The 11,526-nt window shown below is 45.6% G+C and overlaps 1 protein-coding gene across 1 annotated transcript; it reads left to right on the forward strand.

The window, feature by feature from the left end:
- The first annotated feature begins 2,083 nt into the window (after nt 1–2,083).
- Nucleotides 2,084–10,280, forward strand: DKK4 (dickkopf WNT signaling pathway inhibitor 4). The gene is made up of 4 exons (XM_079987622.1): nt 2,084–3,017; nt 5,641–5,791; nt 7,662–7,811; nt 9,502–10,280. Exons 1-4 carry the CDS (start codon nt 2,907–2,909, stop codon nt 9,750–9,752), a joined length of 663 nt encoding a protein of 220 aa, XP_079843748.1. The 5' UTR covers nt 2,084–2,906; the 3' UTR covers nt 9,753–10,280.
- The last annotated feature ends 1,246 nt before the right edge of the window (nt 10,281–11,526 follow it).

Consider the following 11,526-nt stretch of genomic DNA (forward strand, 5'->3'; position numbering starts at 1 on the left):
TGCTGATTTTAAGAAACTGTTGCATATTTCTGGAAGCAAAGACTGTCAAAGGGGAGAATAATAAAACCCAAGATGGCGAAAACACTGCTGAACACTGCTGAGTGAAAATTACTAGACAAACAGCTGATAGATTTAAGAGCTGTGTGAAATGTTAAAGGAGATCAGAGAAATATCAGACAAAAGAATGCACAGGACCTATGGGAAAGGTGTTGATCCAGAACTGCCTGAAAATAAAAAGGTAAAAGCAAAATGGACGACAGCAGACGTTGGAATGGAATGGACATCCACACAGCTGCCTGGAGGACTGGATCAGACAAAGGATGCTGTTGTGCCTCTGGGAGAAGTGAATGGAATTATGAACAAAAGCAACTGGAGATGACAGAGGCTGAGAGAGAAAGAAAAAGCTCCCAAGATTTTTGTGCCTGCCTTGGCAAAAGTATGTGAAAAGGGGAGGGGGGGACTTTTCCTTTTTCCTTTAAAGCAGGATACAGAATATGGCCAACAGGAAATGGGACTGAAATATATAATTGTTACATACATAATTGGCAGACACAGAATTAGAAGCCCTCCAGTACTTGTTCTATCTTTTCTATGGTTTTCTATTTTCATTAACTCTAGATTTACATTTTGTTTTGTAATTTGAAGTTCTCTGTCTTGGCTAAAGGAAGATACAGGGAGGTGATGGACCGAGAATGAAGGGCCTTGCATGAAGGGCAGAGGAGAGAGGGTCTCCCAGGGTGGGAGGCCGGGGGAAGAGGGGGAAGCTCCCAGGAGAGAACCGAGAGGCTCACTCTTCTGTGTGCGAAATAAGGGTCAAGATTTAATTTTGATAAAAGGATTTGTAATTTCCTTTTGTTCATCTCTTCTTTCTCTTCTTTATTTCTTTCCTTTATTCCTTTTTCTATTTTTCTTTTCTAGATTAGTGTGATTTTTTATTGTATTTTATGTTGAAAACTTTGAATAAAAAATGATTTTAAAAAATCAATGGCTCTTCCCTGAGAATTATAGCTTTGTGAGATTTGAACTTGGAGTTTTGAACTGGGACTGCCCATCACTTTATAGTTACAGGTAGGTAGCCGTGTTGGTCTGCCATAGTCGAAACAAAATACAAAAAATTTCCTTCCAGTAGCACCTTAAAGGTAAAGGTACCCCTCCCCGTATGGGCCAGTCGTGTCCGACTCTAGGGTTGTGTGCCCATCTCACTTAAGAGGCCAGGGGCCAGCGCTGTCCGGAGACACTTCCGGGTCACGTGGCCAGCGTGACGAAGCTGCTCTGGCGAGCCAGCACCAGCGCAGCACACGGAAACGCCGTTTACCTTCCCACTATAAAGTGGTACCTATTTATCTACTTGCACTTAAGAGTGCTTTCGAACTGCTAGGTGGGCAGAAGCTGGGATCGAAAGACGGGAGCTCACCCCGCCGCGGGGATTCGAACTGCCGACCATGCGATCGGCAAGTCCTAGGCACTGAGGTTTTACCCACAGCACCACCCGCGTCCCTTTTCCAGTAGCACCTTAGAGACCAACTAAGTTTGTTATTGGTATGAGCTTTCGTGTGCCAGTATTGGGGGGGGGAGGTGTTCATTTGCAAACCAGAAATTTAGGTTTACAAAAAGAAGATTAACACGTTCTGACACAACAAATCCACTTTCTTTTTAAAGTCCTTTTTCACTTGGGAAAATGGCAGAGAAATTGAACAAAAGGTATAAGATAAACAACTGATGAGTGGAAAGATGTATAACCTTCATGCAAGCAAATCAAGATGAATGTCCATTGGGCTAAAGTTTCCCTGCCAAAAAATCATAATGCTTGCTCAATAAAGACGGGATATCATCATCCAAGCTGCATGCAAGTAAATCTAGGAACACAGGGAACTGTTTTATACTGTGGGTCCATTTAGCTCAGTACTGTATACACTGATTGACAGCAGCTCTGCAAGATTTCAGGCAGGAGATTCTCCTGGTCCTGCTTGGGGTTGAACCTGAGAGCTTCTCCTGCAAAGCAGCCCTTCCCTAATCTTGCTCAATAAACAGGCTGCCTGGAGGAGCCTCTCATTTTGCACTTCTTTGGCTTGCCCCAGTCTACAGGTTTGTTTCCAAATGTGTGACTCGCGGCCAACAATCTTCACTTGCTTCTGACTCTGAGGAATCGCCCTGGACCAGTTTGCTAGGATATGGCTGATATTAAGGTCGGGGGGGGGGGGTGTAGGACATGGCATTTAAATTCTTGTTTAGGACAACAGTTGCATTAGATGTAATAGGAAGGAGAGCTTCCTTCAAAGTCAGGCTGTCGCAGCTCCAGCAGGTGCTGCCTGGACAGCTGCTTAAAGCTACCACAAAGTGTGCAGCATTTTCTTATATCCTCACCATAACACAGCTAATTATGTGGTGTATGGCAGCCTGGCCAAATGAATCATCTGTCAGCTGTGAAAGCAGATCCCAGAACGAAACCACTTTCACAAGGGGATTACAAAGCACAGGAAACACAGGTGATTACCAGCAGGTGCCTTTGATACCTACATCCGTCTCTTCCTCTGGCCCTTTGAAATGACTCTGATATGCTGCAATTAGGGACTGCTGGGAAGAGATGGAGGGTGGCTGCTGCCTTCCTCCTCTCCTCCTACTTTGTTTTGAAGTTGGGATCAAAGGGATTTGGAGTGTCTGGGGGGTCTGGAGAGGAAGGAAAAGTGAGGAAATGCTGCTATAAATAAGGCTGAACTCTCCAAGGTGCATGCTTAACTCCTTTAGGTGCAAAAGGCAATCAGTGCCTTATTCTGACAAGCAGCAACCCACAGGTTCAAAATACTGGGGTGAAGGATGTGTGTTGCTCAGTGACTTTTCCCCTAGGAAGGAGATCAGAAGGTGCTTTGCTGTCTTCCAGGGAATATAGACAATACTCTGAGTTGGGAATGGAGGTGAGGTTTCTGCTTGGGATCACTTGCCTCTGCTCCCCATTGACTGCTATGGTTCTTGACTTCAACACCATCAGGGGCTCAGCTGAAGTATCCAGCTCCAAAAAGGTGAGCACTTTGGTGGGGGCTGTTTTTCAAGTAACATTTGCCAGTTAAGTGCTCCAGGATAATAAGTAACAATGAGGTTACTCATTATCTCTGGACTCGAAAACTCTGCAGGCTATATCAAATGCTACAGACAGCTGCAAAATCTGCTTATCCAGCAACTGGAAGAAATGATGATGATGATGATGATGATGATATAATAATAATAATAAATATACTCTGCCCATCTGGCTGGGCTGCCCCAGCCACTCTGGGAGACTTCCAACACACTGTTCTGTAATCCTCTGACAATAGAAGACCGGTTTTGGGCTGGGGGGGGGGGGAGGGAAGGTCCTCTATATAGAAATGATTAAAAATGATATAATTTAGAAGTGCATTGAATGAGCAACCAAGCATGCTTTTTTGGAATGATTGTTGCTATTTGTTATGCTCTGAAATGATTAATTTGATTTGTTACATTTCTATGCTGCTTTTCAGTCAAATGGATCCCAAAGTGGCTTACAAACAATAAATAACAATAACAAGTTAGAACATCACAAATACAGCATAAATCATATAATTAACAAATGATCACTGAAACAATTACAATCTCTAACACAGTTAACAAATCAGCAACTGAAAAAATAAGCCCAACAACTAAAAAGCAAGCCAAACATCACAATTAAAAGTAATATAATAAACAAAAATCAAGACACTATAATCCCTGCAATCTTGTAAATATACCTTTTTTGCGAATTTATAAGTTAAACAATTGTGCAGTTGAACATCAATTCTACTAGTTAATATTTTTATCATTTTTTTTTTTTAAAAAAAACATTTTTTAAAAATATGTGGATGAGGTTAAGTTTTGCAGGAAATACAATTGCAGCCAGAACTTCCATATGCTGACCTGGAAGTTTAGTGGAACATATTTCTGACTCAGAAGAATCTAGACTGGGCTGGTACTGAGGGAGTTAGAAACTGATGTGGATTTATTGAATGCAGTGGTAGACTGAGAACAGCCCCAAACTCTGGTGGCTCTGACAAATTGCCTGTTATGATGTAACTGCTGTCTCCGAAGCACCTCCTGCCCCTTCCTTTGGTGGAAGGAATCTTTCAGTGGCATAACCTGGGCTCCTGCTGGCTGTTAGATGAGTGCAGGTGTGAGGAACCTCTTACCCAGATGGTCCTCAACTGTGACTCCCGTCAGCCCAAGCAAGCACAGGTAGCGCTCAGAGACGATGGGTTCAGCAAGATTTGAAGTGTCAAAGGTTCATACCTGAATTAGTGCTTGCTAACACAAAAAAGTGCCTGGGCAGAGGGTGGGGAAGTAGGGAGGAGAGTAAGCTTGTGGCTGATCAAGTTCCCCACCCTGGAAAATCTGAGAAAATTGGTGGCATCAGCTTTCCAACAGGTAATGTACTTTCATTCTCCACATCTTGTCTGGGCTGAAAACTTTGCTAGTGGTACTTGAGCAGCTGAAACTTAACTTCCCTTTCAAAGAGCTGGAAGCCCCTCCATCGCTTTTAAACTACAGCCCTGAGGCAGAACTCCTTGTGCCCAACACTCCCCCTGTAGGGTTGCCCAGCCTTTCCTTGGGCAGGATTCCATCACCTCTCCATGCTGCTAGAGCTGTTTCCCTTCAATCCAGCTTGCAGTTTAAACTCATGACATCTTGCTCTAGATCCTTTTTGGATGTAAGAATCTAAGGAGCAATGAGTTCTTTCCAAAGGCAAGCCTTCCGCTATGCACACAGAAAGAAGCACCTGAGTTGAAAATGAGGGCCAGCACAACACATTATGCTGCCTGTGATGGACACCAGAATAGCCTGGCTGGATCAAGCCAAAGGCTCATCTAGTCCAACACCCTGCTTTCACTGTGACCAACCAGGTGCCCTGAAAGCAGGACCCGAGAGCATCAGCACTTGCCAGTGTGGTGTAGTGGTTAAGAGCGGTGGACTCGTATTCTGGTGAACCGGGTTCACTTCCCCGCTCCTCCACCTGCAGCTGCTGGGTGACCTTGGACCAGTCACACTTCTCTGAAGTCTCTCAGCCTCACTCACCTCACAGAGTGTTTGTTGTGGGGGAAGAAGGGAAAGGAGATTGTTAGCCGCTTTGAGACTCCTTTGGGTAGTGATAAAGCGGGATATCAAATCCAAACTACTACTCCTCCTCCTCCTCCTCCTCTTCTTCTTCTTCTTCTTCTTCTTCTTCTTCTTCTTCTTCTTCTTCTTCTTCTTCTTCTTCTTCTTCCCCCACGTGATGCTCAGGAACTGTTACTCAGAGGCATTTGCTGCCTCCAGCAGGGGAGGTGGAACTGAGCCATGGTGACAGGGGGCACCCCTCCCCAATTCCACACGCGGAAGCAGCCTTAACATGCAGTTGCACCTTTCTCCAATGCTGCAACTTCCTTCAGCCACACATGAAGCAGCAGACTTATTTGGGTGGAGTGTAGAAGAAAACAAGCTATGTAGCAGACCTCTCTCTTTCCACCAACAGCGGAGGCTTAGCCAGCGGGTTTCGAAGGAACTGCCTGGCCCCAGCATTTGCTGCCTGAGGTGGTTTTCATTTGCAGGCCTGGTTGAGACTGTATTGTAGCTCCATTTCTCTCTCTGGACCCTAACATGACCATGTCTTTTTCTCCACAGAGTGCCCAATGCTTCACAGACAAAGACTGCCCAGCTGGGAGGTTCTGCAACAAGGCCTGGGAAGAGCTGCCCTTCTGCGCTGCTTGCCATGGGCTACGGAGGAGGTGCCAACGCAACACCATGTGCTGCCCAGGGATGCTCTGCATAAATGGTAAGCAGTGGCTGCAACAGCAAGGCTAGGGGAGGAGTATGTTAGATGTTCCTTGTCTGCATTGTCACCTAGCTAAAAACCACATTTAGATATGCTTTTATTTAATCCATAATTGTGCTTGTTTTGCTACATTGTTGGGCTCCTTTGGGAGGAAGGGACAGAAATCTGAATAATGCTACTATTTATTGCATTTATTTATTTTCTCCAAGGAGCTCAAGGTGGTGTCCATGGTTCTGCCTCTAGTCATTTAATCCCCACAACAGCAGTGTGAGGCAGGTTAGGCTAAGGGGCAGTGAATAATAGCCCAAGGTCTTCCAGCTCCTAGTGTAACCACTGCACCACACTGGCTTTATATTTGAATGGAACCTGAAAAATATGGGAGAAATATCTGCAGAGCAACTTGTAATGTAAGAAGTCCATCTACTAATTACTGCTAAAGTCTGGTGGTGGAGGGAGTGTACATGATGGCCTGTGGTGGTTCAAGCAAGAGAATCACTTGCGGTGGGGGGGGGGCAATGAGTGAGGCAATTGTCTAAGGTTAGAATTCCCCATCAAGAGCGGAGATGTTCCATGTGACCACATTATATAGCAGTAATGTGGGCCTCCAGAGGTTGTTGGACTCCAGGACCATCAGTCCCAACCAAGCATGAGTAATGGTTGGGAATTATGGACATTGTCTCCCACCAGGATTTGAAGGGCCACAGCCAAGCTTAGCTGCACCAGTGATAAAGAATTGGTAAGCTGTGCTTGATATGGTTGGGAAATGGGTACAGTGTCCTAATAAAGCGGGGGAAACCTACAATTCCAACTTAAGCTAGTCCAGGAGTTGCCAAACTTTTTGGACCAATGGGCACATTTTGGATTTTAAGAGATCTGGGGTGCCAATTACAAAATGACTGTTGAGGGTGCATAACTTAACACAAAATCAGATGGACAACTTGACATCTTGTGGTTAGCATAAGGTTCTTAGAGGTGGCTCTGTCCTGCTCATCCTGATTGTGGAGACCAAAAAATACTGTGTTTTTTAATGTGTACCCAAGGCTGATTAGATCATGTTGCTGCCTAATGGCAAGAGGGAGCATTCCTCAGTACCAGGAAAATTATACCACACTCATGCTTACAGAAATTGCTTAGAAGGTGCCACACATTTTGCTTCACCCCACTTCATGGTTGGGCTGGCCCCAATTGTTAATACAAATTCCATTTATACATCACTCATAAACATATCACACACACATTGACATGAGCAGGTGTGCAGGCAACCACACAGAACAGAAGGCACTGGAATCCATTTGCATTTCTGGTCCCATCTCTCTCAGATGACTCAAGATTGCAGGTCCAGTCTCTAGCAGAACTTAGTGCCCTCCAGATTTTTTGGACCACAACTCCCATCAGCCCCAGCTAGCATGACCATATATGATGTTGTGCTTGATGGGGCTGCGCTGGCCAGGGTTGATGGGAATTGTAATCCAAAACCCCTGGAGAGCACCAGATTTAGTCCCAGAACCAGGAATGGCTTTTGTCTAAGACCTTTTGTCTGAGAGCCAATGTGGTATAGCAGAGTGTCAGACTAGGACCTGGGAGAGACCAGGATACAAATCCCCACTTGGGCATGAAGCTCACTGGCTGATGTTGGGCCAGTCACTCACTCTGTCTAAGCCACCTGACAGGTGTGGGGATGAAATGAGGAGGGGGAGAATCGTGTAAGCCACCTTGAACTCTATAGATGAAAAGGTGGGGTATAAATGGCAGGGGAGACCTTAAAAGAGCAGCTGCCAGTTGCAGGTAGAATAATGCCAGGCTAGATGGATCAGGGTTCTGACATGGTATGACAACTTAAAAAATATATCACTATTCTCTTTCCACTCAGAAGTGTGCAGTCAGACTGAAAAGACGACTCTCGTTGAAGAAAAGAAGTGTGAGAAACAGGCTGGGTTGAGTTCAATAGCCGCAGTCCAGTGCCTGGTTCCAGCAAGCAACGTCTTGAAGAAAGGAAATACTCAAACACCAAACAACAAAGGTAAGAGAAGGAGAAGTGGCAAGGGCTGTGCAGCTAGGCTAGGAATAGGGATGGGTCTGCCCTGGGTACAGTGCTTGCCTCCTCCTGTCTCCAGGCAAAGGAAATCAGGTGACACTTCAGATGTGTGTATGGGATGCTAGATATGGTTTGCCCTTTTAAAGTTGGTTTGATAATCCTAATTACTGGCCTTCCCTAGCATTTCTATTTAACTGTATACCAAGAACGTCAAACTCTCAAGAGACTGCGATCTACTCAAAGTATAAAAAGACTGGCTGTGATCTACCCATTGTCATTGCCAGTAGTTAAGTTGTTGAGTTTTTTTAGGATGTGCAAGGTTGGTTTTAGGAGGAGTGCATTAAATCAATCGCTCAACGGTCAGCTTACCTCCTGACTTACCAAACTCTGCTACCGACGCACGAAAATAAACCTATCAAAGCAGCACCGCCGGCAGCGAGGGAAGATAGCGCCGGGGGCAGGGCGTGTCACAATCACTTTAGAGAGCAACAGGGAGATCACATACTAAACTACTGTGATCGACCTGGGACACCCCCGCGGTCAACAGGTAGATTGCGATCGACCTGTTGGACATGTCGGCTATTGCAGTCAGCGAAGATGTTGGGTCAGAATTTTTGCATTCTCCATAGCTGGCCAGGGCACCAAAATGTCTGTATAGTAAAAATGGTAGGCAGTCAGTGGGCCTGTCAAATCTTTCTTATCAGAGTCCCTCACCCTCCAAAGAGCTCAGGATCCCTTTATGCTCACAAAACCTGGTGAGGTAGGTTAAGGGAGGAGACTGGCATAGGGTCACCCAATGAGTGGAGACTTGAAGCCAGGTCTCCCTAGTCTTATATCCAGTGCAGGGAGCCTTGTACCACACTGGCTTGCAATGCAAGATACTGAGCACTAGCAGAGAATCATGTAGAGTTAGAAGGGATCTCTGGGGGTCAACTATTCCAATCCCCAGCAACACAGGAATGCTTGAGCCAGAACTAGGCATGGGCCAAAGAGCAAAATTAAGAGTATTATTATTACAATTTATTACCTACCTTTCTCTCCAAGACCCCAGGGCAGGTTACAAATTAAAATACAATATTAAGAACAGCTTAAAGAACTTGCAATCAAGGAAACAAGATGTTTCCTAAAAATATACATGTTGTGGGAAAAGTAAATAAGTGCTTAAGACATATTTTTCAGAAAGCTGTCTAGTGAAGGTGCCTGATGCACCTGTGGGGAGTCCCACAGCTTGGGGCTGCCACAGAGGAGGCCCTCTCAAGACCATGCCACAAACTTCAGAGGCCAGTGGAACAATCCAGAAGTCCCTCCGTGCTTATCTTGGCACCCGAGAGGGTCTGTGGGGAAGGAGGCTGGAGGGTTAAGGGAAATAGAACATGAGAGCATAACTTAGCAGGGCCAGCAGCATCAGAAGTTCCTTTAGTCTCTCACCCTTGCCAGTTTTCTCCTCTGGGCTGAGGGAGAAAAGCAGGTAAGCAAGGAAGAAGCAGTACCTGCTGCTGCTGCTGTTGCTTCTATTTGCCCACCCATCCACCTAGGGAAGATCTCGCCACTCCTAGGGCCTTGGAAACTGCCCTCCCTTGCTGACCCCTGCCTGGCAAGGGTCCTCTTGGGCTATGCACGCTGCACAGGTTAAGAGCTCTCAGCTGGATTTCAATTGTGCACAATTTCCCTACAGTTGAAGAGGGCGAGAGTTGCCTCCGCACCTCCGACTGTGCTGCGGGGCTCTGCTGCGCTCGCCACTTCTGGGCCAAGATCTGCAAGCCTGTTCTCAAGGAGGGCCAGGTGTGCTCCAGACGAGGACAGAAGGATGGCTCTCAGGGACCTGAAATCTTCCAGCGGTGTGACTGTGGCCCAGGACTGTCTTGCCAACTGCCACTCAGTGGAGAGCCCCAGCGATCACGCTTACGAGTCTGCCGGAGAAACTGACGTCACTTTTATCAGTCAGCTAATATCGGAGTCCTCATAAGCCAAAGATGAACTCCGCCCAGTAGGAAATCTAAATCCCCAAACCACATATATTTGCCCTCCTTACACTGCTGCTGCTACTTTGTAGGGTAGATAAATGGCTCCCTTCAGATGGGTTGTTGCTCTCCCTGATGTGTGCCTTATTTTAGCTTTTGATACTTGAACTGTGCCTGTGCCTTTAATCAAGAGGAGACTGCAGTGTTGACACCCAAGGTGCTAGCCTTGGCCTTTTGTCTGGGATAGAGTAGCTCAAGAATCTCCTCTTCTATTAAGCTTGACTTTCAGTGGTCCCACCATTAATAGGAGGCTGGGTTGGTGGGACAAGGGGCAGGGAAGCCCTTTTGATTATGTCACCCGAATGACAGAATGATCTTCCCAGAGATGTGCTTTTTAAGCAGGAGCATAATATGGTTCTGTTTCAGCAGTCATATTTTTAAGTGAAGAATTTTTGCGATTTATCATTTGACTTTTTTAATCACTCCTGTGTACAAACATGTAGTGAAAGGCAGGATAGAAACTTGGTTATGAACATGTTGATAAAGACACTTGGCGGCAGAAAATTGTTGAGGGGTTGTGGCACATGGGCAAGAAGCTGTTGTATACTGCTGTAAACTGCTTTTTTATTTTTACAAACGTGTTGTACAGTACAAATTTTATGAAATAAATTATCTGTGCATGGCAAGACAGGTGCAAGAGACTTTTAGATTACATGGAATGCATTTATCACTTGTGTGAAGCAATGATGTGCTTCTATAAGCATGCTGGCTGCATTTCCTTTGGATTCAGCATGAACTCTAATTTTCCAAACTGACAAAGAGATGGGGTTAATAAAGGAGAAAACAAAAGGAACACAAGACCTCTTGTATGTTGATGGAAGTGACTAGACTACACCTACCTGTGAAAAACAAAAGGGTAGCACTAAGCCACGCAGGAAGGTTTTTGGTACCAAGTTTCCATAATACTCTGGTTTCTCTTCACACTGAATAAATCTTTTGCCTTTTACCATAATGTGCTATGTAACATCCAGTCCTTTTTGTTCTGTTTACATCTGTTGATTTGTTATTTGTCATGAGAGAAAAATAATTAGAAAAGAAAAAAGAAGTATATATCTCTGTCAAGTCAAAGGGGCAGTTCTGACCCAGGCATTTAGTTGGCAGAACTTCCACATGTGGACACCAACTGAAACTTCCTTCAGCCCTGGCAATGGGCTGGCTTAGGTGGCACAGAGCAAGCCGTGTGTGGCACTGGAAAGCACCATTCTGATGCTCAGGGTGGACGCCAGAGCAAGGAAGTAGTTAAGAGCTGCCCAGGAGGTCCATCAAGTAGGGCAAAGTTGGGAAACATGTTGCTGGACTACACCTCCCATCAGCCGCAGTCAGCACAGCCAAGGAGCAGAGGATGCAAACTGCAGTCCAGCAACAGCAGGAGGGTCATGTGGTCCCCACCCAGGAGCAGCTGCTGCCAGGCATATGCATCTGGCAAGCCTACAGAATCACAGAGTTGTAGATTGGAAGGTACTCTCAAGGGTCATCTAGTCCAAACCACTGCAATGAAGAAACTACAGCTGAAGAATCCCTGGCAGATGGCCACCCAACCTCTGTTTAAAAACCTCCAAGGAAAAAACCTCCACCACCTTCCAAGGTATTCCATTCCACTGTCAAACAGCTCTTACTGTTGGAAAGTTCCTCCTAGTGTTTAGTTGGAATCTCCTTCCTTGTCATTTGAATCCACTGAC

Source organism: Podarcis cretensis (genome assembly GCF_951804945.1).
Source record: "Podarcis cretensis genome assembly, chromosome: 8".
NCBI lineage: Eukaryota > Metazoa > Chordata > Lepidosauria > Squamata > Lacertidae > Podarcis > Podarcis cretensis.